At 32.0% G+C, this 27,578-nt stretch overlaps 3 protein-coding genes and 1 long non-coding RNA gene across 6 annotated transcripts; 1 reads left to right on the top strand and 3 right to left on the bottom strand.

Annotated features, from left to right (window-relative positions):
* Positions 1-813: 813 nt before the first annotated feature.
* On the bottom strand, positions 814-4,558 carry LOC107937076 (vacuolar cation/proton exchanger 3). Its single transcript, XM_016869885.2, has 12 exons — positions 3,850-4,558; positions 3,488-3,555; positions 3,352-3,380; positions 2,808-3,004; positions 2,448-2,660; positions 2,225-2,356; positions 2,008-2,124; positions 1,853-1,906; positions 1,630-1,746; positions 1,438-1,528; positions 1,290-1,354; positions 814-1,203 (listed from the first exon to the last, which is right to left on the bottom strand). Exons 1-11 carry the CDS (start codon positions 4,111-4,113, stop codon positions 1,293-1,295), a joined length of 1,344 nt encoding a protein of 447 aa, XP_016725374.1. The 5' UTR covers positions 4,114-4,558; the 3' UTR covers positions 814-1,203; positions 1,290-1,292.
* Positions 4,559-8,563: 4,005 nt separating this feature from the next.
* On the top strand, positions 8,564-12,493 carry LOC107937043 (uncharacterized). 3 transcript variants are annotated; one of them, XR_005901241.1, is made up of 4 exons: positions 8,640-10,197; positions 10,324-10,572; positions 10,764-10,965; positions 12,136-12,493. It is a non-coding gene; the product is annotated as an uncharacterized lncRNA (long non-coding RNA). The 3 variants fall into 3 exon arrangements; XR_001694561.2 differs by lacking the exons at positions 10,764-10,965; positions 12,136-12,493 and having other exon boundaries at positions 8,640-8,854; positions 9,100-10,197; positions 10,324-10,685; XR_005901240.1 differs by lacking the exons at positions 10,764-10,965; positions 12,136-12,493 and having other exon boundaries at positions 8,564-10,197; positions 10,324-10,685.
* A 3,086-nt stretch (positions 12,494-15,579) lies between these two features.
* Positions 15,580-19,500, bottom strand: LOC107937067 (protein N-terminal and lysine N-methyltransferase efm7). The gene is made up of 7 exons (XM_016869874.2): positions 18,635-19,500; positions 18,479-18,540; positions 17,599-17,732; positions 16,996-17,141; positions 16,785-16,856; positions 16,118-16,225; positions 15,580-16,010 (listed from the first exon to the last, which is right to left on the bottom strand). The coding sequence occupies exons 1-7, from the start codon at positions 18,693-18,695 to the stop codon at positions 15,820-15,822; spliced, it is 774 nt and encodes a 257-aa protein (XP_016725363.1). The 5' UTR covers positions 18,696-19,500; the 3' UTR covers positions 15,580-15,819.
* A 146-nt stretch (positions 19,501-19,646) lies between these two features.
* Positions 19,647-24,011, bottom strand: LOC107937066 (LIMR family protein At5g01460). Its single transcript, XM_016869873.2, has 14 exons — positions 23,243-24,011; positions 23,073-23,158; positions 22,604-22,722; positions 22,355-22,465; positions 22,130-22,228; positions 21,879-22,001; positions 21,427-21,489; positions 21,257-21,321; positions 20,963-21,072; positions 20,762-20,876; positions 20,612-20,677; positions 20,333-20,443; positions 20,175-20,241; positions 19,647-20,059 (listed from the first exon to the last, which is right to left on the bottom strand). Exons 1-14 carry the CDS (start codon positions 23,590-23,592, stop codon positions 20,012-20,014), a joined length of 1,533 nt encoding a protein of 510 aa, XP_016725362.1. The 5' UTR covers positions 23,593-24,011; the 3' UTR covers positions 19,647-20,011.
* Positions 24,012-27,578: the final 3,567 nt, after the last annotated feature.

Consider the following 27,578-nt stretch of genomic DNA (forward strand, 5'->3'; position numbering starts at 1 on the left):
CTTGAACTGTAAGGTCACAAGAGGGAGTTCGTGTAAACCTTGCAAGGACAAAGTCGCGAGTCATGTTTGTGAAGAGAACCCCTCTTCGTAACTAACAGATGTAAAGTTCGCTAAGAGAGTCAATTCCAGAATCAGAAAATACCACGTGCTCCACAAACAAGCTCTAATAAATCAAAGATGCTCAGAGAATATTAACACTAGGGACAAGGAATGTCAGTGCCCTCGGCCCAAAGGTCAAGACAAAATAATGAACACTATTGTGAATTGTAATAGTAACAATAAGAATTATATATAAATATTTCATTTATTTCTCTTAATACAACATAAGAAAACACTTTTAAATATACTTTCTTGAAACCAAGTTTTTTTTTTCTTCTATAAATTAGCTTTTAATGTTGAATATGATATTTTTTTTCTTCTATAAAAAAAAACAATGATATTTTTTTTATCGGCAGGCTCATGGTCCTACATACTATCTCCTATGAATATGATCATCTTGTAAGAAGGGGAGAAAAACCATGTGGCGTCCTGATGAATTTGCTGCATCCCAGTTTCATTAGCATAAATTCGTAATCACCCGTATTATTTAGCTGCAACAAAGTAGGTACATATACTTCTCTCCTCACCTACCTACGTGCTTGACTTTTCATCATCATCATCAACCTTAGACACTCATGAATTACTGAAAAATAATATTTAGATCTTGTAACTATTGCCTTGTGTTTGAGTTTCTTTGCAGCTAACAATGAACTTGATTTGACACGAATTCTTCAGGAAAATTTAAATGGAATAATAATTAGGTAAATTGGCATATAAAGAACAACAACGATTTCATTTTATTTTGATAGCTGCAGTACAAGAGGGAAACAAACCACCACATGTGTAGCTCATTTGCTGCCACTACTTAATTACGGGCATAACTGAGAAACACACCTAAGAGAGATGTAGACACAGACAGAACAATGTGCTGTGTATTGTATAGCCTGTCTTCTTCAAGCTTCAACGGTATACTTATAGATAGTATCCATCTCAACTTTGAAGGCATGACAACTTGTATGCGGCCTAGTAACTGCAAATTGTCAGCTTTCCGCCAGGCCCCAGATATGAAAGAATAACAAATGCATGAAATCTCTGATCAAGTTTCAAACATTTCATCATCAAAAGGGGGGGGTGGAGTAACGACATCCCCCGAGACGGCAAAGCCTGCATTTGAACCCATGGTTAATTGTTATTTTGCGTAAATATTAGAAATTCAATTCTTGTAAAAGCTGTTTAAGAAATGCACTTACTTATCAAGCTCTGAAGATTGTGTCAATAGCAAGTTTAGCTCCCGAGTTTGTGATGTTTACTTGGTCTGAGGTGAACAAGTAAGTTAGAGGAAATAATAGTGTAAGTAGGTGATATAGTTGAGAGCTAAAGATGTACGAGTATCCTTACTTAGAGGTGTTTTGGATACAAAAAAGCAAGCTCCAATAACAATGTAGAGCAGTAGAAGAACCAGGCCTTTCATGTAGTGAGAAGTGCCATCCTACAAGGTTGATAATTCAAGATTTTTAGGCTCAATTTGGTTAATAATGAATGATACTCGAGATGTTTTATTTGCAAAATTGAATAGAACGGTTAACTTACCTGTAAAGTGAAGGCAACAGCAATAATGGATAGAGCGAGAGAGCCAGTTTCAAGGAGATTGAAATTAAGATCCATGTTAATGCCCATAATCCAAGAGACAAGGACGCAGAGTGGGACCTGAGTCAACATTGAAATGTTGGTTTCTTTTAAAATCAGAAGCTGCAAAATATAATGTAAAATACAGCATGTGCCAATGAAGGCTTCAATTATTTTAAGTTCGTACCACAAACATGGAAATCTGAGTTGCAGACCCTAATGCAACACCTAAAGAAATATCCTGCAATATTTGTTCAGTCCCAAATTTCTGTCAACATATTGTTCTGCTTATAAAACAGTCTAGAGGGAAAGGTAGAGGGCAGGGATCTTTGATTTACTCACCAGCTTATTTTTAAAAGCAAAAATGATAGCTCCTGCATGTTCTGCTGCATTTCCAACAATGGGTAGCAGAATAATGCTGATGAAACTTACAGAAATTCCCCAAGTATCCGAGGCATCCTGAAATTTAGTTACTCATAGTTTAGTTGTAAATAATAAAGCTGATAACAAAGAAATTAATAGACCAGGTTATCAAGGGTAGTAAACTAATTAAAATTACCTCAATAGTTTCTACAACATATTCAGAGAGGAGAGAAATGACAACAGTCATTCCAACTAGCCATATAAACCCACTCCAAAATCCAATTACTGGCTCTTCTTCTGATATTCCATCATCGTCGCCTTCTGCTTCCTAATCAATGACATCACAAGGGTTATTCACCAAAATTAGCAGAAACTGGGTTTTAGGAGGTAAATATGTAAGATTAATGAACTAAAACTACCTCTGGAGCTTCAAACAACTGCCTGTGAGTGAATAGTTGGAAGACTATGTATGATACGTATGCAATCAACATGACAATGCTGCTTGCTCTTGACAACTGTAGCGTTGGGTCGGCTGTGAGAGCAGCGGATGCTCCACTCATACGGAACAACAATGGCAGCGAATGGCACAATAATCCAAGGAAAAGAAGGAGAGAGTTCACATCCGCTTGTCTCTGTCAAATTCAACGGTGTTTGACACCCAAATTAGCCGTGTTAAACATCGATATCCCACTCCCACCATGTGATGAAATAACTTTTAGGTGGTGGTAGTAATTTTTTAAACAAATATTGCACATAAAGTTTGACACGTAATAACTTACCCTATCGTATTTTTGTTCCCTTGCGATGTTGGCAATACCGCCACAGAAGAGAGAGGTTCCAAGAACCAAAAGCAGGTTCGATAGGACTGAACCCAGAAGGGAATACTTGACCACATCTATTTTATGTTGGCTTAGTGCGAAAATTGCTATGATCAGCTCGGTTGCATTCCCGCATGTTGCATTCAACAGCCCTCCCACTGTAAAATTGAAAATTGTATTAATTTAATTCCATTGTTCAACAGCCTTTTCATATTCTTCATACAAAAAGAAATTTTAATTCTTAGGAAGCTGAAATGTTCATTTTGTGACCATATGTTGCACCAAACACTCACGCTTGGAAAGAGAGATAAGAAATAGGATTTGACAACTGTTTTTAGGTTTTTAAACACTTGGGATTCTGTTGTTGATTTTGGTTTAGACCCACAAGTGTCGAATCTGCTAGAAACATATGGTAGGTAGCAAAGTTGGCAATCATGGAGAAAGATAAATTGACCCAACCTTTTGAAAACTAAAGTAATATATATATGTGTGTGTTGATAATTACCTGTTGGACCAGTGTAATAAGCAATTTGCCTGCAAGTACACAGAAAGAAGAAACAAAAGGGGTTCATGATTAGCCAAATTAGTTAAATTCTAGATAAGGATGGATAAAAGCACAAATGAAGATGAATATGCCTTACTCGGTGAGAAAGCTGACTCGTTCAGCCAATGGTGTAAGTCCAAGTAAACTTAATGCAAACACCCAGGGCTGTTAGTTATTTACAGCAAAATCATAAATGTCAGCACACAAATTGAGAAACAGCAATAAATTCTGTTTTCAAGTGGAAATATTCAAATCATATTTTCTTAATTAATAGTTGAAAGAAATTAGTGAATACATTTTGATGGTTTCATATTTTACTTTTATATAATTTGAAGATTTGATCATCATCAAAGTCTTCCAGCACAGAAAATCTCGTAGCAAATAAGTCAAAGCGAATTGAGTCCAACTCAAGTCAATCTAAGTTATAAAATAAATGATTAAAGAAACAAAGAAACTCACTCTTCCAAATCCATAACACTCAGCAACAATGGCCAATGGAATAGCAGGGAAGAGAACGGAGAGCTTGGTCCCTAATATGACCTCTTGAAGATTGGCGAGGAACTGCCTAAGCATTGCATACCGAACCTTGGAAACTAGCGTCAGGTCCGATTTTTTCCGCAATGACGAAGACGACATGTTGTGTGCAGTCCTGCCATGGCGAATCTCCTTGCTAGATCCCTTCAACCCGTTCTCCACTAGCCATGGTTCATGCAGGGAAGCCATCTTGTTTTGCCACAATCTTGGTCGTTTTTTTAATCACAAAACACCGTTGAGGATCGTGCTATCTATCTGATGAGTTCGGGTGTAAGACATAGTCCGTTATAAATAGCACTCCATGCAGCTTCCAGGAAGTTTCATAGAAATAATATAAAAAGAATTAAATGATTGCATACCAATTCAAGTTTTACCTCATGTATTTCGGTATACTTTATTATATATTTTTATGAAATTTTACTTTTTATATTATTTTTTAAGTTATTTATATTTTTTATAAAAATTAAAATGTAATTTTACCCATAGCATAGCATAGATCAAATTATTAATTTAAGATTTTATAAATTTATCGTATAAATTTATTTTTAATTGTTAAAACATGTATATAATTATATTATATTTGTATATAGGCAAGACATGGTTAGAATATTAAACATAGAAAAGGGAATGTTTCAGTTGCATGATTGGAATATATCTATATATTATTGTATTGCAAATGATTTTGTATGGATGCGGTATTTAATTATTGTGTCAAAGTCGTAAATAAACATAGTTAATTCTGTTTAGACGTACCATAAATCTGTAATCTATATACTGAATTTATAAAAGCTCCAAGGGAATCTCTCAGGACAATGGCATGCTCTCCTTTCTTCTTCTCCTTTTAGATTTTAATTTGATATTTATTTTTATAATGATATTTAGTATCTTTAATTATTTTGATTAAAACGTTAACATCAATTTTCAAAAAGAATATATATCCAATAGTAATTCAAAATGTGTATTTTATAAAAATTCAGCTTAATCATTTTAATTATTTTAATTATTTCGAGCGTTAACTATTTAAAATAACTAATATATTATAAAAGTAAAAGAATTAAATTATGTCAATAAAGTATAGATGTTAAATCATAAATTCCATAACTACAGTTTAACCTAAAACAATCTATACCTAACATAATCACTTGTCATTTGGTTTAAAAAAATATTTGACATTTTTTAATCAAGTAACTCGATTGGCATGAGCATTGTTTCCAATGTAAGAGGACCTGGATTCGAGTGCGCTGAAGCGCATTATCCTCTTATTTATAAGTTGGTTTGAGAGGGGTTATAAATAATTCTAGGCATTATATTAAAAAAAAAGCAGATATAATATTTGAATTTTTTTAAAAAATATTTATAATTAAAATTTTAATTAATAAAGAAATAATTTTAATCATAATTATTGTAATAAATGCATATTAAAATTTTAATAGGTATCTAATAAATAATTAAAATATAATTAAAATTATATAAAAAATTTGAAGGCAGGAGAATTCTCTATGAATACATTCTACTGTATATATAAGCAAGATAATTTTTTAAATAGGTTAAAATATCTTTAATTGTTCAATATATTTTACTAAATTATAATTAGAGTAAAATATTATTATTACATTATGATTATAAGTTTCTAAATTTTTTATTTGAATATTTGGATCACTTATTTTTAAATTCTATTATTGATTATATATTTATATTATAGTTAATGCATTTATTAATAAATTTTATGGTAATCATGAGTTGTCAATTGTCTTAATTAGGTTAGCATTGGCATTGTTGTTGGTGTAGAATGACATGAGTTCGAATATGTTGAAGTGCACTTATCATTCTATTTGATAGGAGAGGAGTTATAAGAAGTTCTAAGCTTTATATAAAAAAAATATATTAACCTTTAATTAATTAGTTATATAATCTTATAGTATTTAAAAAACTTGTACAAGACAAGACATGACAAAAACTTCCAAAAATAAATACTTATTAAACAATAAAAAAACATAAAATACTTAAAAGACAATACGGATTCAAACCGGCTCGTAAAATTATTCATATTCTTAAATGCTCTCAAAATAGATATCGGTGGCTTGTGGAGATTTAACAACGACAAGTACTATCCCAGAAATAGATTTGTAAACTAAAAAAAGGAGAAAGATATGGAGTGAATGAAGAAAACAAAGAAATAGATAATTGGTGAAAGGGAGGAAAAATGACAGCAGTAGCCAATTCAAAAGCTATTACCACCTGATCTGGACAAAACAAGGGAGAAGAAACATAAATCATAAAACCCAAAACTATTTAAGTCATAAAACCGAAATTAAGTTGAGTGAGATGAGAACAAAAATCTGAATGTTATTTTCTCAATCTATAAAACTGGAATGGGAGGGTAGGAGAAGAATTAGACATTGTTGGGATTCAAAAACTACACGAGTTTTCTTAATTGCTTCTTATCGTATACAAACAGAATTGCAATTCGCTTGGTACATTGGTGAAAGCAACTCCAAAATTTTTATTAAGCTCATATTATAAAACAAAACGATACGATTGGAGGGAGAATGGGTAGTCATCGTTTACGGACTAGTCCATCCCCAAACATTTAATTCTATTTAATTAAGAAAAAGGGAAGGGCAAATCGGAGCCACGTAAAAGATTTTGTACAACCAAATTTGTTTTTGATCGTACAATCCCAAGATTTTCTCTGGCTATAAACAAGTTGTAGTCAAGTAGTGTTGAAGTGTTGCTATCCCAATAGATGTTATATGTTAATGTCAACCTTGTGTTCACGCTACATGAAGTTTTTTACATTTTTCATATGATTTTAAAAATGTCGGTTTTCTTTGTTCTTTTATGAGTTATGACAGTACAATTAAAATTGAGGCATAAATTTTGAAGAAGAGAAATTAAAGTTGGAAACGATCATGTAAACCAATAATAAAAAAATAAAAAAAAAAGACGTACAAAATTCCGTACTGAAATTTGGGCGACGAACTTTCGACGAAACTTCGTGGGAGAAAAAGTACAAAAACGACGGTTACGTTATGGATATGGTTGAATTTGCGCCTTGCTGCAATGTCACTAATCCTAATTATTGGTATATCTATCAAAAATCCCAATTGTTAGTAACGACAAAGCAAAATTATTTTTAAAAGATGATACATTATTATAGAAAATACAAAATTTGCTTGGGAAGATGGTCAGGGAAGATTTTCAAAAGTTACTGGAGTGTGTTAGTATTAGAAGCTGAGCTGTGGGGGGCGAGAATGTTTTGCCAAGGGTGATATTAGAAGTAGATAATGCTGCTGCTGTCCAGATGGTTAATGGGGAGGATCGGGAAATGCACCATAATGCGGTGATGCGAGGAGTAAAGAATGCTTCGTCGGACGTGGGAGGTAAGAGTCCGGCATGTTTACCGATAAGGTAATGCTGTAGGAGATCGAATGACAGCATTAGCACGAGGCTATGGAATGGACCTACAGGCTACAGCTATACCTATCACCACCAGTAGAGGCTATGGAGTTACTGAATGAAGAAAGGAAGACGTTGCTGTAATTATTCTTGAATGATTTTCGATTGTTCTCTTATTCTACCAAAACAAAAATTGAGGAATTGGGCAAACCAAATTCTATAGAGATACGCGGTCCTATTTTTTCTTTTATTTCATATATTCACTATCAAACCTTTGCTACTGCAAAAGAATTAATGATTTAAAAATAAATTATTTAAAATTTATTATAATAATTAAGTTATTCAAGAGGTTAGGGTAGATTATATTGGTGGTATTCAAGAGGTTAGGGTAGATTATATTGGTGGTTAATACCATGTGTAGTATGGAGATTCATTAAAGATAAATATTTGGAGGTAATATTTAAGCAAAATGAGTACAATATAATATATTTTTTATCTCTTTATTTTAGAAGAGGATATTTATAGGAGGTTGTCTCAATGTGGATCTCGGCCATCGAATGCTCTATCCTATATGTGCAAGCGATAGAATGGCGGATTGTCATGCTAGGAACATTGTTGGAGTTGGTGTCAGGTGATTAGTTGAAGTGCCATTAGACTTTACAATTTAATATTTAGGGTTGGGGTTTTATGGTTTAGAGGATTTTTTTTGTAAAATTTTTAAAATAGTCCTTAAAAGTTTTTTTTTCTCTATCAGCTAAACCATTAATTGTTTCATTTTACTAAAAAAATTTATGACATTTAATAATAAATAAGAATAGTATTTGATGCATATGAACCATTAGTGAATAATAATATGACATATTATTATTAAATTAAACAAAAAGAATATTGAAAAGTTGTAAATAAATATTAATAATTTTATTCAAATATAATTAAATATTTTTTTAATATTAATCTCATTATATGTTTTTATCATATTTACTCTTTTTTATATATATAATACTTAGAACTATCCATACCGACCCCCTCCCTAACCCTTTAATACACTTAAACCCATAACCTCCTACAATAGTAACAATGCCGATACAAATCGAGTTAAGATCCAATTGGTAATAAAATTAAATATTAATGGTGTATAATTCAGATAAAATAGACAGTTCCAATAAGTCCCCAGCCGAAGAAAGAAAAAATGGGTTTTCAATCCAATGAGAAGGTAAGTGCAAATTTACACTTTACAAGTCATCTCCAAACATGCAGAAGGCGATAAATCATATTTGTCGGAAGCAAAATGTTAAATAAGGGAAGGAGGAAAGAAGTTTCCACGTCAAAAAAGCAAGTAAAGCTTTCCCACTTTACACGACCTATAAAAAATTAAAATTTGCAATTCATCAACTTACTTATCAAGTTTTTTCAATCTCAAAAGTCTCGAATTGCAATGTTTTATTCCTCAAGAATGCTCTCTTTAGACTGCTTTCCATCGGCAGATCAGCTCAGATAATTTCGTTGCTTCCACATTTTTATTAAAGTTAAGGTAAAAAAACATCTTATCGTGTATAATGCATGCAATTATTTGTTGTTTCTAATGGTTTAATTAATCATTATATTAAGTTTGGTGGGTGATGGTAGGTAGAAATTTATTATTTTATCATATTTTTAGTATTTTTTTATTTTATGTTTAGAATTTTAGTTATCTTTCTCTACAATATTATATGATAAATGGAGCTAAATTCAGTCAACCATTTGCTAGATTAATTGACTCAAACCCTCCACTTGCAGAGAAAGTTTATGTTCATATATAGACCTTTAGTTTTTGAAAATGTTGTGGCCACTGAAGCACCTATCAACTTGCTCTCCAGATGGAGCACTGCTGACCTCGAACAACAGCTAGGCATATATAGCGACCTTTTCTTCCATTCTTGTAACTTACGAAATATTTTATTTTATGGCAGTTTTTTCCAAATACAGTTAAAAAGGTATCTCAAATTTCAGTTCAACGTAAATTTTTTTTATTTAAACTCATTAGTTTTTTTTAACTTATAAATAAGAGGATAGTATTGTTTAGCGCACTTGAATTTACGTTCTCTTATATTGATAACAATATTTATACTAATCGAGTTAATACTCAATTGGCCAGTTTAACATAATTTCATTTTTGATTAATTTTAAATCCATACATTTTAGAGATCGAATTTAGTAGTAGTGTCAATTGAAATTTTGAAATCTACGTATTTTGTTATTCCACCCGTAATTAAATCAACATATAATTCATAGTTCTTCAGTTGAACTTCTATCCTAATCAATTTGATATTACTTTATATTTTATATCATTTTTATTAAAACTACTCAACGAAATTTACATAAGTAATCTTTTTATATATATATATAAAATATACTTCTACATGTAATTTCTCCTCACATTTAAATTAGAGGGAAAAAATATGTTTAAATATGCTCGAATCCATATTAAAGAGAACAATAATAAGTAAATTTTTATTTTGAAAATGATTGATTAGGTAAAAAAAAATTTACGTTGGCAATTAATTGGAGAGAGCAATAATGAAAAATTCATTATCAAGTTGATTTTCGCCGATATTGGTGCAAACATTAGTTAGTACGAGGACAAATATTTAAGCAAGAGGTGGAGCCAATTGAGGGCAGAAAGTAAGGAAGGAAAGGAGTGACATGTTCTTGTCTCCATTAATATCTGTATGCTTATATATGCCCAATCAGTAACGGAAGATCCGCCCCACAAGCATGTGCGAGGAGCCAGGGACAGCTTCCGGGAAGTTTCCTCTATCAAATTCAAAATGGAGTTTGTTTCATGCGAATTATGGGGGCAACAGCTAGCCCTTAATAGTGTTGCTAAAAAACAAGGTTCTTCCAAGATTTTCATACTCTCCAAGATATCAATGTCGTGAATTTATTTCATTTTTTTCCCCTTTTATTCTTCTTTTCAATAAGGGAATTATTTGTGTACCCTAATTAGTGATCTGGTTGCAGTGACATCAATGATAGGGAAGGGTGATGCCAAGGGCAGTTTCCGGGAAGTTTCCTCTGCATCTTTTGAGAAGGGCAAATCGAAAATTTTAGCAGATATCTCATTCATAAATAGCTTGAAGATTTATTTCATCTATACATTTCATCCAACCTTAAATGGTGTAGTTGATGCTCAAGTTAGTTTAGATTTAGATATGAATGTGGAATCAATTAGTCTTGTTAATTCTACTTATTATTAATTGGCCACATTAGGTTGGTTTCAGACTTACCTGAATTCATTTTTATAACTTTTTAGACTTTTGTTACTTTTGATTTAATGTTGTTTTTTCTTTCAATTTTTTCTATTTATTCGAGTTTAACACTCATATACAAGTCATTTTGTGTTACTTATTTTAATTATTTCAATTTCAAGTTAAATGAATTTAAATTATCGTAATTGACAGATTTAAATGGGAAGCAAAAATTATATGTTGCATACAAGAACTACATTAGAGACTTCTACAAGACTTAGTTTCGTAGTCCATAGAATCACCTGACGAGACTAAAAAACTATATATATCAAGTAAAGAGAGCAAGCGCTGTCTAGGCTCACTAGTAATTTGCCCGGGACCTTTACATGGATGCACTTTTCAAAATTCGATAACGGTAATTACTTTCTATTTGTGAAAGTTGTGGATTTTATCTTTATATATTAATTTAGTTATTTTAGTTTATATATTTTTTAATTTTAAAATTTCATTCATCATTAAATAATAATCGTTAAATTCATTAAGTTTTATTGTTTCTAAAACTTGATGTAACAAATATATTATTATATGTATAATGTTATATCTGCTTATTATTTTTACATATTCCTCACTAAAAATTTAATTCATGGATTAGCTACAGTAAATTGCATTGAGACTAAAATTTTAAATTTTGAAAAGTTTAGGGATTTAGAATGATCTAATTAGAGAATATAGACCAAATATATAGTTGTACATATAGTGTAAGACTAGTAATTGAATCTAACCAAACAGGCTTAACTGTTACTGTTTGGGTGAGGGCTAAAATTTCAAAATTCGAAAATTATAAGGATTAAAATTGATCAAATTAAAATATAAGAATTAAATCCATAACTTTCGCAAAATACAAGGACTAATAGAAAATTTTAACCTTAATATAAGTCTTGGATTATCTGCAATTGCCATTTTCTATTTTTCTTCACAAGAAACTATACTAAACTTTTTCCAATTTTTGGATAAATGATAAACGGATGGTTTCTGTCACAGAAAACAATGCAAATTTGATGGACTGTCGTAGGGTTTTTTCCAGTTTACGGATTTGTAATTTGATATACTAATAGGACTTTTGGAGTTTAATGGCTTGTACGTATATCTTACCGATTTACAGTGGCGGGTTAAATTTGAGATCTAGATATTGCGTAATGGCTTAATTTTGATATCTGAACCTTTTAAAGATAAACCTTGAATTCTCTACTCCATTTTTACAGGACAAATTAATTAGACGGTATATGATTTTTACTTATGTTTACTACTCCGTATATTAAATTAGTTGTTGATTTTTTTTTAGTTGCATTCCTATTATTTATTTATCTATTATTATATACGAGCTATTTTTTTTTTTTTTGAGATTTGAGATTCTTGATTGAAGAGTATAGATGAATCGTATTTAATCATTTCATCAGAATATTGAGTTTCTACTTACTGATTTGAACATTTTCTTCTTCTTCTTCTACTTCTTTATCTTCTATTGTTATATCTTCTTCTTCTTTTCCTCTCTCTTTTTTTTTTATTTTTTTTTTATTTTGCAAAGGTAATGATTTACAATTTGAGCAACATCATTAGCATCAGAGCTCCATTTTTTATAAGATGGCAGAAGAAATTGTCATCAAAATGCAGTAAGAACTTAACCAACTACAGCAAAAGCTTCACCAACTACAGCAAAAGCTATTCAAGATACAATCAGATGTTGAACAACTAGATGAAAAATTCAGTGAACAAGTTTAAAGGATTAAGGTTGAAATTGTAAAATTTCATTGAGCTTTAAGCATGAAAGGAGACGTAATGAGGTTTCACCATGATCATATTCTAGATCTCTTTTAGTTTGTATTTAGCATGATTCTTGAGAGAATTTGCATTAATTCATGACATTTTAGTTAGTTTGAAATTTTCACAAAGTTCCATATCTTTTATGTTTTATGCTTTATGCTTTATTGTTATTTTTATTAATTTTAATTATTTTTTTTAATAAAGTGTTTATGTGGTCTTATAGAAGTCAGAAGATGGTCATGAATAAATAAATAAAACAACAATAACAACAAGAACAATAAATAATTCAATCAAGAAAAAAAGGGACAAAATCATACTTTAGCAAAGACTGCTTAGGGCACTGCAATGCCTCGGTGATATTTGGCATATCATTTTTACTTGGTTCTTATGAAATCCGATTAGGTCTTTTTCTCATCTAGACTAGCCCCTAACTCTAAGAATCATTATAAAACACCTATAAGCAACTAATTTTATCAAAATTAAGGATATACAACTTTATTTTAATTTTATTGCGTTTTTTCTCTCAATATGTGTTTCTAAAGACCTTTTTAATCAAAGAAATCTCGAAGTTTTGATTCTACATGTTTGCAAGATATCATATAATTGATTGTTTTCCCTATTATTTGGTATTTACATATAATCTACTTAAATTACAAATATTTAGATTTCTTGGATCCATATTCGATGGCCTAGAATATTTGTTTTGTCAATTAAAATTGTTAAATCTATAATTATTTAATTATTTTAATACTTGTCTATGAATAACATGGTTTGATATAAGATAAGTAAGCAATTTATCTTGAGTGTCATAATGTGTCAAACAAAAATTGATAGGCTAGTCATAAATATTTTTAACTAGGACTCGCCACTAATCATTTTGGGCTAAGTGTGATTAGTCATCTACTAAGGGCTAGTTCTCCATTGTTGTTACAGTTGAAAATGCTTTTCAAAAGTGATTTTGAAAAGTGTGCTAGAAAAAGTGTTGTGCAAAAAGTGATTTTGGAAATGCTGAGGGGTGAAAAATCGATATGGAGCCTATTGAATTATCATTGAGGCTAGCACCTATGAGAGAGGTGGGTTGTGCATCAGGCTTTGTGGGAAAAGTGGTGATTCAAATTAGGTAACTGGATAGAGTAAATGCTATAAGTGAGGTACATCTCAAGCACTTATCTAGTGTTTTATAATATGACTTATCGTTAGCTTGACAAAGACATAGGGGCCTTTTTAGAGTTTTGAAGTATGCCGTATGACTTACAAGTCAGAGTTAGCAACAATACCCAAGGTTAACCCAGTGTTCAATGTGGGTGTGTTGAAGCCTATTTGTAAGGATCAAGGGGATCCCAATCGAAGCAAGTCATGATGGGGCAAGAATGGAGGGCTCTTATGATCGAGATGTACAAAAGAGAAATACAGTTCGAGTTAGGCAACAACGGAGACATAAGCTGAGGCAAATGTTCCAAGGGGCGAAACTACTCGACAGAGAGAATAGTTGGGAATCAATTGAGGCATTGAGACAATTCATAGGCAAGTCAAACCAGTGTCATTCCAAGGACGCGATAAGGGCATCACGAGAATGGATGGGGAAGAAAGTCATGAGCCTCGAATCAAAGCCCATAATGAATGCGCACAAAAAGTCTCATGGAGGTTAATTGATTAAATGAGACTAATTTAACCCATTTGAACTAGCTCGATTCGTGAAACCTAAGTAAAAGTCCATCTACTTGAGACCTTAGTGGCCCAATAAAACACTTCAGTAAACTAGAGTTATCAGGATAATTATTGTAAATCCTAAGGGATAAATATGTATAGAGTTTAAATCCCTTAAAACTCTCATCTTGTGGATAGGCACTAATTTTAGTCGTTGATATAATTCAATTTGTACTATAAATAGAGGCATTCCCCCTCTCATTTGTAATCATTTCTTGTATTCTATTCAAAGTTTTCAAATATATTTTGAGAGCATTTACTCAAACACTTGGAATTTTGAAGCAAAAAAATCGCCTAAAGCTGCGCAATTTGTCAAACTAAAGTTCTAGTCCCGTGATACTTGAAGGGGATAAAATTTTTCAAGTAGAGTTGTTGCGATTCGGGAGGATAAAGAAATGAAAAGACTGAGAAGAAAAAGGAAATTGAGAGAAGATGCTACCATTCGGTTAATACCATGATAGTCTTTGCTTGAAACTAATGCCTTAGCTTCCGAGCAAAGATGACCGAAGCTAGTTCTAATTTCTCCAACTTGTAGTGCTTGACCTTTGCTCCTTGTTACACTTTGCTAATGAATACTCGAGTCTCTAGTTCCCTTCTATGAATTTAACCAATGCCACACTATTGTCTTGTCCTACGTTGTTTTAGTATATGGGTTAGCAATAAACGAACTCAATTGGTAATATTTAGTCACTCTTATAACTTATTTTTAGTATAGAGAAGGAGAAAGAAATCTTATTTTTTACAAAAAACTTTTATTCATCTTTCTAATTTCAAGTTGAATTTTATATCAATTATTTTTTATTTTATGCCTAACTACTTTAATACTTAAGTAATAATTCTTTTTTCTTTATATTATTGCATTAGTAATCAATTGAGGCATTAGTGGGAGCGAATATGTACAGAGAAAGGATGTCATGTGAAGCAGATTTGATGAGTAGAGCAGTGTGATTAGGAAGGTCTTGAGCTGTTGAAAAACTTCTTTGCATTCTGATGTCCAGTCAATGACTTCTGTTTCCTTTCAACGTTTGAAGAAAGGGAGACATCTTTTTGTTGATTTGAACATGAATCTACTTGCACGACTTGCACGTCTTAGACAATGGAACAACTCGGAGGTCTTTTGGGGCCTTACTGGTTACCATTAGATGGTCCATAAAGGGATATGGTGCCATTGTCAATCCCTTGACAATTTATTGAAAAAAAACAAAAGCACAGAGATTGTCAACTGCAGCCACTCCAGGTTTTAACAACCATAGTTGGCCATGACCAGTATTCTAATATTAGCCATGCCTAATTTTTCTTTTTCTTCCAGTTTTACAATGAAGAATGATGCTTCAGGAGTTAGGGTAGGGGCTTTTCTTACACATCAAGGCAGACCCATTGCTTAGTACAGCAAAGTTTTTCAATCAAGCCATGTCCATTTATGACATGACAAGGAAATGTTGGCTGTACACTTTGAAGCTACCATCCGCAGAAAAAATGTTAACGGTGGCTGATAAGAAAATATCGTAAAGGACTTTCAAAGTGTATTTAATCCATTCAAAATGGTTTTTGTTACAAACGTTGCAAACTCCCAGAGCTGACACCGTGACAAAATTTTATTGTCTCAAGAGAAACATCAACATCACGCATTAAAAAAACATTCTAAATGAACAAATTCTCAATTGCCACTTCACTAAATAAGACCATGCTCCCGATTTAGACCACAAAGAAGAAACTGCCATTCTTAAATTTCATACCAGCTTCAATCATCAATACTACCAGTGGTGGCCACCATATTTTCTCTTGGTTTGATGAAATACACGCGGGATCCAATATGCTTTACTTCAAGACCAGCATTCTCACAGCCGGTGAAGAAGAGTGATTCATCCTCCTTGCCAATTCTGCGTCTCCAGCTCATTAGAAATGCCGGTACAGCCAACCCCATACACATTCCTGGCAGCAAGAAGTAGACATCAATAATCAAATAATGACCAATAATAGATTCTATCAGTCCTATAAGGTCAACCTTTTCCCTACATACATATATATAGATCATTTACCGCTACTCTGGTCATTTCCTACAGAAGGAATAGCTTTGTCATCTTTTGGCTTGTAAGATTTTAGGAGAAAAGAGAGAGACTTTATCAAGTTAGGGTACTGCTTGACATCTGCAAAATCCCAAGAAATGGATATAACATGTTTAAACAAATCCTTGTTAAAAGATTTGGAGATTTAATTACAAAAGATAACATAAACTTTAAATCTAAAGTTTACAATTCCAGAGAACAAATCAGTTCACAGAGCCAAATTATATCTAAAACAACAAATTACTCTAATCAACTCCAAAGTTTGATCTTATTGCTAAGATATTGTCAAAAGCCCTTTAGCCAGAAATAATGATAGCAACTTCACACTTCAGCTTTCATAACCATTTACATGTAAGTAACCACCGGGATTCCAAAGATGATCGATAAGTAAAACATCAGCAAGCAAGAAACTTGTTCCCAAGTTCTTGATCTTCTTCTGCTTTATCACTCCTCAGGGTCCACATAATTCAAAGATGATGGTTCTCAAATTCTACCAAAACTTTCCGTGTTTCTATTGCATGTAAGTATCAATGTGCAACAAAATAAGTAATAAAAATCTAACCATTAATTTATTTACGCATTAGCCTTTCTTCAAGCATAAAATTTAGAAATTGCAGAAGCTAAATAACAAGAAGCTTACACAATAGGATATCACTTGCTATGATAAGGTCCCAGTCTGGTTCAGCACTTGGAAAGGTTTCTCCCCATGAATCTGAAAACATTGACATTTTAATTTGAACATTATAGTCCATGAAATCAATGCTTCATGTTTCTTCTCCGTAGTACTTGACAGACTGTATGAATGTTAGATTTCTAATAACTGAAAACCACAGAGACTAAAGGGAACTCACGCTTTACATGAGGAAGGACAGGCGTAATTCCATTTGCCTGGCAGTTATGAGCTATGTTCTCTTCAATTTCCTGATCATCATAGTCTGATGTAGTTATGTCAAGATTAAATGATTTCTTAAGGAAAATAGCCAAAGCTCCAGTCCCACTGCCAATGAGTAAAGAATCAAGATCATTAAGTAAAATATCAATAAAAATTCAATTTCAGAATTATAACTATCGATTCTTATTTCAAGAAACAAACCGGATTAAAAATCAGAAATCAGATCTGGGGTGCTAACATAGCAGTACAAAGAAATTATACAATGGACATAACTCAACAAGTTTGTGCTCATAATTCTAAAGTTGAATGAATTTGCAGATAAAGCTGTGCCTTAAAAACATAAACTATTCAGAAAACATGCATCAGAAGGGCAATGTACCCCTCAACAACTGATAATAGGGCCTACCACTAATGATAAACAGCCCTCTCAAGTACAGGGTACTTATAAATAAATGTGTACAGACTAGATAGATGGACTAAATTAAAGAATAAACAACTAAAATGAGTGTGCACTCTCGTAAAGTCCCATGCTTTTTGTTTTCTCTGCAGCTGAAGGTATTACCTTCCCAATTCAAGGCAACGACGACCTTCTATCCATGAATGATGTTGAACTAACCATTCTGCAAATGCAAACGTACCTGGCCAGAGTAAGTTAGCATTCAACTGGTGGAAGGAAAATTCTCGAATAAGCAACTCCTGCACAACAGCCAAAATGCATATAATGATATAAAGGTAAAAATAGGTTAACTCAGGTGGATTCTAGAAGCAAAGTACTGAAATACTAGAATAAGTTTCAACTATATTGCTATGGTCAAAATGGTTTGCACTAATGCTAAGAGCTACAACTTATGCTGAGGTATCAGGAGTCGTCTGTGGCAGTAGTAAAGTTGACTAAACCTCAAAATGATAAGAAAATTCAAGAAACAATGACAGCTAAGCTCAGTCAAATTATCATCGAATTTACTTTCCAGTAAGTTCAGAGTTACAATTTTTTTTCCTTCACCACGTATCATACTGCATAGTAAGTGCCAACTCTACATCTTAAACCATATCATTAGGGTTATCTAATAAACTATAGATCTATCTTCAGTCATATAATTTCATATTTAATGAGACCAACGAGAAAATGCCCTCTCTTATTTTTCCAAAAACCATTTTCACACCAATTTTGATACAATTACTGCAGGGAGGTACTAATCAAGAATCAGTTCCATTATATCTTTCCCCGGCATAAGCATAGTTAACAGAAAGCAATTTAATACTGCAAAAAGGTTTGAACTTTTTCCATGAACAAACAGTGCTATCTACTTTGTTAAGTAAAAGGAGTGTTTTGTTTTCTAAGATTGGGCATCTTGGAACATTGAGTTACAGCTAAAAGTCCATTAGCTAAAGCAAAATTATGAAATGGGTAAGAAATATATTCTAAAAGAAAAGAGACCTACCATGCCAGGAAACTGGTGTCTCCTCTCCACAAAGCTCTGATGGACATCTGTAACTTCCTCGTCTGCAAAGGGGGGGAAAAGGGTGAAGAGTTTCTTTAACGTAAAACCATCAAAGTAAAATGAAATTAGAAGTAAATATAAGAAGAGAAAGAATACCAACAGAGACTTCTTCGGCATCGGCAAAAAGTGAAGACGGAGAAAAGAGTGCTATGTCCATTTTTATTTTTATTTTTATTTTTATTTTTTTCCTTTTAGTTCAACAATACACTGCAAAGGAAAACAAAGCTCTCTGCCAAAAGTACGAACACCAACAAAGCGAAGAAGGGCGATGCTCGCTGGGTTTTACAACTTTTTTTAGTTCTTTTTGTTTGATGGAGTTGGAGGCCCATTTATCCAATACGGGCTTATTTGGGCCTTTTAAGGTCAAATTTAAAGGGCAAACTACACAATTAGTTACTAAAATATAAGTAAATTTTCGTTTTGGTCACTTAACTAAAAACATTTACAATTTAATCACTGAAATATTCAAAAGTTTTCATTTAAGTTACTAGATTGTTAAAATTGAAACCCATTGGCGAAACTTTAAAAAAAAATCTTACCAACCCAGTAAACCTATTTAAGAGCAAAATAACCCACCCAGCCCGATAGACCTAACCCAACTAGGGCTAAACTCAGACAAAGATTTTTGTACTTTAAGTCAAGCTCAGACCTAAATTCAATTTAAATAATAAAAAGGTGTTCCTAAATTAAAATTTAATTATAAAAATATATAAAATAACAACTAAAAAATATATTTTTAATATTTTATTAATGTTAATAGTACAAGAAGCTTTTTGGGCAGACTAAGCATGCCCAAAAACAAGCCTAGACTTGAAAAATATTTTGAAACCAAACCTCAACCCAACCCATGACACCTCTACATCCAAGTGACTTAAATAGAAATTTTTAAATAATTCAATGACTTAAATGAAAACTTTTGAATAATTTAGTGATTAAATTATAATTTTTTTAATTAAGTGACCAAAACAAAAATTTACCCAGTTTACCTTTAATTAAATTTGATATCATAAGCATTTAAGTATAGTCTTATATATAGAAGGCATAAACATTTGAGTCACCGAGTGTTAAGTGTTTCACCTATTTATAGAAAGACCAAAGTACAACTCAGTTCCAAGACAAGCATAAATTGCGCATAAATCCAGTTCACATGTGTCAACTGTCAAAGACAAGGAAACTCAATTACATGCCCAACCCAAATGCGTTAAGTGTAACATTTAACAAATAGGAAAGAAAAAAATAATAACAGAAACTACATACAAAAGGAGATGAAAAGCAAGCAAGCATAAAGAGAAGCAGTTGCGGCACTCAACATGCTCCTCCTTCAGGCAACCAATTTAACTAGCGAGAAAAAAGCCTCTCTCTAACCTTCCACAGCCGTAAGCATCCGAGCATATCAAACACCCTCTAAAAGGGATGATATAAAAGAGAAATATGATTACTTGAGAGGCTGCATTGTCTTCCAGGGGAACATTCTTACGAGGAAAGCTGGAACCTGCCGCTAGGTTTTTTTCTTCTCCATCCCTGAAATGTTCAGAAACAAGAACAAAATCAGACCTTCAAATACAGGAACCAGACACAGGCAATTCACTCAAAGAATGAAACAGAAAGATAAAAGCAAAGATGGCTGATGACTTACAAAGGCAACATAATACACGAAGGTCAATGCTGCTAAAACAATGAATGCGATTTGAAATACATTATACCTGTAATGCCAATATGCCCAACAATGTCAGTAGACATATACATATATGCCTGATCTGAATCAAACTTGGAATTCATATGGTATAAACTCACTTGTACAAATATTTAATTCCACGAAGAGACTGCAATGTGTGGCCGAATATTTCCTGTGCAGCAGTTGCTTGAGCATAGTACCCAAATGCGGTGGCACAGAACTGTATGACACTAAAATTGCAAACAAAAATATTATTTCGTCAATTACTGTTCAACACATAATTCCCTAATACAATTTTCAACAACCAAGCACAAACCTAGAAATTCAACATGTTCTAATAAGAGATAACTCGAGATAACATAGAAACAAAGATTGAGTGCATTAGCCAAGTCACCAACCTTATTGAGCACAAAAGAATAAGTCCCACATTGAACAGAAAAGAGTTCATTAGCGTAGCTCCCCACCTACAAAATGTCCATTAAACATGTCAGCCAGCAGGTCGTTTTCTAGACAATTAACCAAAATGCCATCAACATAGGATACATTACTTCATAGGATGAATTGTAATGAAAACCAATCGCAGGCCAAGCATCATTGCTCCAGCAATCACAGCAAGCAGAAGGTAGAAGCAAAAGAATGCAAATGCAACGGTACCCAGAAGACCTGAAAAAAACGAAAACATAGATCTCCCATAAATTCTGAAAGCAGCAAACAGAGAAAAGAAAGGTTAAAAATGGTTTTGGAAGTACCCCATATATCATCCAGCTTGATGAAAATCTCATTCAGGAAGGGAGAAAGTGGTGGATCAATCAGAAGGTATATGACAATATGAATGATCCAAGCCACTGAAACAATCAACCTAACAAATTGCCGAACGAAGGCATGTTAGATAGTTCCTTTTAGTACACTGGTAGTTCCTTTTAGTACACTGGTTGCAACCTCTCATTGTTTAGAGAAATAAGAGTTATATCCTTTTTTCTAAAGATAGCAGCAATATATTTCAGTGCATATATCGACACAAAATGCATGATGTAAGCACTCACCCTAAGATTCCCAACACAAGTTTTGCCAAGTATCCAAGAACAGTCAAGGCCCAGGAAGTTTCAGCCTGAAATGTCATGGCAAGGGAGTTGATACAGAAATAAGAAGGAATGAGACTGTAAGCAAGTGTCATGTCAACACACTACACAAAATTCCACGTTATTTCAGATACCTTTTCTCCTTGAGGATACATCTCTTCCAAAAGTTTTACATCTTCTTCTAGCTGAAGCAACTCCTGCAGTGTTAATCAAGAATGTAAATAACCACAGCTAATGAACAGTAGGAAATATGCAAAAACATCAAATGATAACTACTTCATCACTCATACCCCTAAAACTCACTATATTAACTCCAACTCTTACCAAGCAACTAAAAAAACTGCCACAAACTAATACAGCAATTGAAATATAACTAAGCTTTAGAATAATGATTACAACACAAGCCAAATTATTGAATAATCTGATATTTCAACCCAAAAGGAGAAGTGAATAAGCAAATAACATTTGAACTAGAGGGGCCTACAACTCATGACCAGAGCTAGTTTGGACAAAGTAATTATTGTCATAGAGAATGGAACAAACTAGAATTCAGAGACAAAAGTAAGTTTAGGATTTCACAACATACCTTTTCCACAGCCTTAACATTTTTACGCCATTTTCTACCCTTAGAACCACTTCTTTCTTCCTGATGAAGGGCATCAGCAGCTTTCTTCACTTCTTTTGCCCTTTTACCAAGTTCAGTTGCTTCCTACAACATCAATTAAAACTATGACCATTGGCAATTACAACAAAATATGCAAATATCAATACTATTTTCCAACTCTAGTGCATTGCTTGATATCACAGCATCATACGCAATTAAAAGGAAAAGAAAACCTTAATATATTGTGAGCGAGTGATAACAGCCTTTGGACGGCGTATAAATGAAGCAATAAGCCCAAGAGGCAAACAAGCGATACCTACACCACCAAAAATCTGACAAGGAATTTCGAGATGTAAGCAATATATTCTACCAAGAGAAAAGGTCAACATTAACTAGAATTCTAACCAAATCCAAATTAAAAAATATATGAACATTGAAATTATCAAGAAATTCAATACCGAGAAAAGAACTGATCCAACAATTGTGGCAAGAGCAACAACATATTCTGGAAAGGTAGTACGCATAGTCCATGTCTTCTCTGATGAAGCACTTGCAGTATATGCAGAACACTGTATCCAAAGAGAAAATAAGGAAACAAAAGATGGAATGATGAGCTTAAAGAAACTGATTAAGGGAAAAACCACAATATTCTACAATAATAAAGAAAGGATAACACCACATCTTAAATGGGAAAAACAATTACTAACCGCGCGTGCACCACTGCCACCAATACAAGGCTGACCACTAGAGAAGTCCCAATTACTTGGGAAATTAGTAGTGACAGAAGACAAGTGCCTAACAGTAAAATCCACCTTTCCAGCTAACCCTGATATACCATAAAAAAAGGTTAAAATCAATGGACGCCTGCTACAAATAAACCTATAAGTAACACACTCCAATCAACAAATGCAAAAAATCAATTTGCTTTGTTCTACCAAGCCTGTCTATGTAGAACTTTTTTTGGCTAAAGATATTCTGATTGTAAAAGCAACTTCAATTACAATTTGTACTAAGAGACATTAACTGAATATTCCAGTGATCAATCTTGCTCCTATTCCTAACCTAACATTCAGCTCAAATGCTCAATATTCACACGGCATGTAAAAAACTCAATGACAAAAAAGAAAACGCTAATGAAATTAAATTTGATATAAAAAGGGCAAAACGAAAACCAACCATAGAGAATTCCAAGCAAGAGAGCACAAACAATTGCCGTTGTCACAACCCATAGCAACGCGCTCTTTATCCGTTTCCCAACACTCCTGCAACCAAAACCAAACGGATAAAAGGGAAATTGGAGAAATGCATCAATAGCTCCAAAAAATCATAGTCCTACAAATACATACTTGTCCTGGTCTCCTTCGTAGTAGAACATAGCGAAGGGGATAACAAAAAAAACGAGCACAGCATCGATGATATAAACGGCGAGCCAAAGCTCTTTCATAGGCAAGGTGAGATTACAGGCACCGTTGTATATCGCGTGCCTACACGCCTGCCGGTTGGCAACATCAGCCGGTAACATGAGTATGGAAATGGCAGCGATGGAGAGCCCGAAAACGACGACGAATTTGGGGAAATACGCTTGGTTAGCGTCGTCCGGATGCTGGTAATTGACAAGGAGGTAGACATTGAACAAGAACACTAGGACACACACAACTATGGCGACGATTACCAGAGCCAGGTTGAAATCGCCCATCCTTGCTAAGCTACCGATTCGAATCAAATCGAATCGCTATCACGAAGTTAAAACGAGATTAGAGGAACCAACGTTTTGTTTTAACCCTTCGAAGTTCAAATTTCAAATTTGAGATTTTTTGTAGATCGGATCTAAGCTTTCCTCTAAGTGGTTTTTTTGGAAAGGGAAAGGTTGGGGTTGAGTCCGGTGGCGGTGAAGTAGGTTTGTTGAATATTGGGGTATTTTTGACGTGTTGGAAGCTGAATGACGTTTCTACCCTGAATAAAGTTTTAATGGCGGGATAGAGTACTCGTGGAGAAGACTTGGAATGGGGTTTAATGTAAACTCGTTTTGTAGCCCGGTTACTGGTATCGAACCAGGCTGTCCAATGAAACAATAAGCATTGTTTTTGGTTTATAGAACTAAATGATAGAGAGACAATTTTAAATTTATTAAGCTCGCATTGTTGCTTTTTCTTCCTCGTTTATTTAATATTTATCATCCAACTTCTTTAACTCCAATGTCCAAATATAGGGGAAATCCTTTTGTTGTGTCTTCTTTTCCCTTCCAAAAAAAACAACAACAATTGTTGCTATTAACATAAGATAATAACTGAATTTAGAATACTTTTTTTTTTGTCTGTTAAGTAATTTTATTAAAACAAGAAAATATTATTGGGAGAGTTTTGTATTTCATTTTGAGGTTTAATTAATTTAATTTTTGATCTGATCAAGATTCATTCTTATTATTAAATGTAGTTGGTTCTATTTTGCTTTTGTTTAACATAATATTGATTAGTAAACGAACCTAAATATATTTTTTATTAATAATACTAAATGGTATTACGTGGTTGACATAGATGTGACTGACTGAACTGACAGTATGTCAGACTAGACCCAAGAAAAATAGGTCATGAATTTGCTTATTCGCTTATAACGTTTATAGTGCGACATCTTAAATCCTAAATAGATGACAAACTCTATATAATTAGATATATGACATGTACAGTATGTAGACCCTAACCCATAAATAAGAGGATAATGCGTTTCAGTGCACTCGAACTCACGTTCTCGTACATTAACAATAATATCCATACCAATCGACCTAAAACTCAACTGACAACTAATTCAATACTTAAAAGCGAGTATATGTAAGAACCTTTGTTCTTTGTATCCATCCATATTTCTCGTGCAGGAAATTGTATTTGGTGTTGGTAATCTCATGTTTATATTTTTCAAGGGTCTTCTTGTAAAATTATTAAAACATTTTTTTATATATTTATATGAGATTGTTTTTATCTTTTTCATATAATCAATAAAATTTTGATCCAAAAACCATTATACATAATAAACAATTACTTTTATCATTATAATCAAAATACTAATTATGTTTTTTTCCCATAAATCTAGTACTATTTTGAACAGTTTTTACTCTCTAAAAATTTACTTAGCAAAAAACAAAATCTACCGAAATGAAATTGGATGAGGATTTATTTTCTTAATTTTATTTCCTACTTATTATTTTAATATTTATTTTATTATAAAATATAAAAGTATTGATATAAAATTTGCCAGCTCCAGTCAAATGTTCCAACATCCCATTGGTAATTTTTTTTCTTTTACACCCTTATTCTTATTTTTTCTCTATTTTTGTTCTCTGTCTCTTTCTTCATTTTGCTTTCTACTTCAATAATTTTGTATTTTCAATTGTAAGATAATTTTATTAATTTAAAACAATAAACATTTTCCCCATTATTTTATAACAAACTAATATACGTTATTACGAAAAGAAATTTTAATTTACCATTCCTTTAATTAACAACATTTAGATTATTTATTTTAATATTTTAATTTTAATTATTTTGATTTTAAAATATTAAAAATTCTCATTTTATATAATAAAATATGGAAATATGTATTTTAATATTTTTTAAATAAATTTATAAATTTAGAGATTTTTTATAATTTCGTAAAAGTAAAATAATTTTAAAAACTTCTATTATATATTAATCTAATGTCTTTAATAGTCATTTTTTATTCTCACATCATTGCTATAACTACTTTTAAATCCAAACATACCCCTACCGTTATTTTTAATCTCACCGCTACAGTATTCAATCTCATCGCTACAATATCCAATCTGACCACTACAATAATTAATTTTGTTGTCACCGTTATTTTTAATCTCACTAGAGGTAAACACACCGCCCATCTAGACTAAGTCTTAGGCTCCATTTGGATTGGATTTTACCCATGGTAAGATGGAATACTGGGTGAATATTCCTTTTCACTGGATTAATTTCTTGTTTGGGAGATTTGAGGTGCAGTGTAATTAAGCACTCTCATCTAGAGGTGTGCATGGGTCAGGCTGGGCCAGGTTCGTGCCAGGCCAAGACAAAATTTTAGGCCCGTTTTCTTGACCCAGGCCCAACTCGGCCCGAAATAAAATTGTTACCCTGAGCCCGACCCATTTTAAATTTTTTTTAGCTTATTTCATTAAATAAAAAAATAAAATATAATAAATCAAATACATTTAAAAACATAAAAACAAATATTAAAACAAGAAACAAATAAAATATAATTCTTAAAACAATACATAAATTGAAAATATAATAAAAAGTGGTTATATTAAAATTGAAAATAAAATGTAAATATGATTAAAAATAAAAATATATATTTAGTATATAAATCGGGCAAGGCCAGGCCCAGGCTAAAAAAAAATTTACTCGAGGCTCGGCCCGTTTTCTAAACAAGCCTCGCTTTTTTACCCAAACCCATGTTTCAAGACTATATTTTTATTCGAATCATCTCATTTTTCGAGCGAGTCTTCGGACTGGGTAAGGTATTCCGACCATGCACACCTCTACTCTCATCACACTGTTGCTCTCAATTTTTATTGGAGCCAAAGCTGCCAGTGGAAAAAAAATTGAGGTTAGTTTCTTTATTACTTTTGTTCTTTTTTTTTGAGTTTTATAGAAGGTAAAAGTATCTCTAATAAATATATAAAATTATTATCATAAATATATAAGTTTAATTATTATTTAATATAAAATAATTTAAATATATTTTATTATTTATTATGAACAAAATTTAAAAATATTTAAATTTTATTGTATATGATTTGAATATTTTAATTATCAATTTATAAAAAATATAAATTTAACTTATGTTATATTATTGAATATAAATATAAATTTAATTATGTATAGGATTATAAATACATTGTAAATTAATGTATATAATGGTCAATTTTTATTTTAATTTCACCTCACTGTAACATTTGAATCTAAACACATATCTCATTACTAATTTTAGGGCCAGTTTGAAAATGCTTTTGAAAAGTGCTTTTGAAAAGTGCTGTGAAAAAGTGTTATAGAAAAATGCTTTTGAAAAATTTAAATGTTTGGTATTACTGTCAAAAAGTACTTTTAAGAAGTAAAATGTCTATTTTAGACATAATATTATAAAGTAATAAATATGTATTTAAATAATGTTCAAATTAGTTAATATTATGATATTTTAGCAAAAATATAAAAAATACTTTATTATAACTTATTATTAATATTTTAATATATAATATTAATTTTAAATATTTCAAAGTAATTAATATTAATTAATTATTAAATTTAATTAGAATATATAAACTATATTTAAATATTTAAATATAATAATTAAATATTCTAACGTATAGAAAAAATATTTCTAAGAGTAAAGGGGGAAAAATATTCTAACGTATAGAAAAAGCTAGCAGGTTAAAATAGTAAATACAAGCCAAAAAAGCACTTTTGGTTGAGAAAAACCAAAAATTTCTGTTTCTTCATCTGTGCAAAAGTACTTTTTTAAAGTTAAAATTCTTTTTACACTGGTGTTTGTTCTGTAATGCTTTTAGCTAAGAAGTGTTTTTTTGAGCAAAAGCTCATTAAAAACGGGAAGAAGAACACAGCCTTAATCTCATCCCTACTCTATTACAATAACTAATTTTACTGTCACAATTATTTTTAATCTCAC

This window comes from Gossypium hirsutum, chromosome A09, assembly GCF_007990345.1.
Source record: "Gossypium hirsutum isolate 1008001.06 chromosome A09, Gossypium_hirsutum_v2.1, whole genome shotgun sequence".
NCBI lineage: Eukaryota > Viridiplantae > Streptophyta > Magnoliopsida > Malvales > Malvaceae > Gossypium > Gossypium hirsutum.

Coding starts and splice junctions, on each gene's coding strand:
- LOC107937066 (XM_016869873.2), bottom strand. CDS start 23,592: ATGGGCGATTTCAACCTGGCTCTGGTAATCGTCGCCATAGTTGTGTGT. Junction 22,723..23,072: donor CTTGCTTGGAATTCTCTATG/GTTGGTTTTCGT, acceptor ATGGTATATCAG/GGTTAGCTGGAAAGGTGGAT. Junction 20,242..20,332: donor GGAATTAAATATTTGTACAA/GTGAGTTTATAC, acceptor TTGGCATTACAG/GTATAATGTATTTCAAATCG.
- LOC107937067 (XM_016869874.2), bottom strand. CDS start 18,695: ATGGACATAGCACTCTTTTCTCCGTCTTCACTTTTTGCCGATGCCGAA. Junction 16,226..16,784: donor AGCAAGTGATATCCTATTGT/GTAAGCTTCTTG, acceptor GGGATTTTGCAG/ATGTCAAGCAGTACCCTAAC. Junction 16,011..16,117: donor AGGAAATGACCAGAGTAGCG/GTAAATGATCTA, acceptor TCTTGCTGCCAG/GAATGTGTATGGGGTTGGCT.
- LOC107937076 (XM_016869885.2), bottom strand. CDS start 4,113: ATGGCTTCCCTGCATGAACCATGGCTAGTGGAGAACGGGTTGAAGGGA. Junction 3,381..3,487: donor CGAGTCAGCTTTCTCACCGA/GTAAGGCATATT, acceptor GTGTACTTGCAG/GCAAATTGCTTATTACACTG. Junction 2,357..2,447: donor AGTTGTTTGAAGCTCCAGAG/GTAGTTTTAGTT, acceptor GTCATTGATTAG/GAAGCAGAAGGCGACGATGA.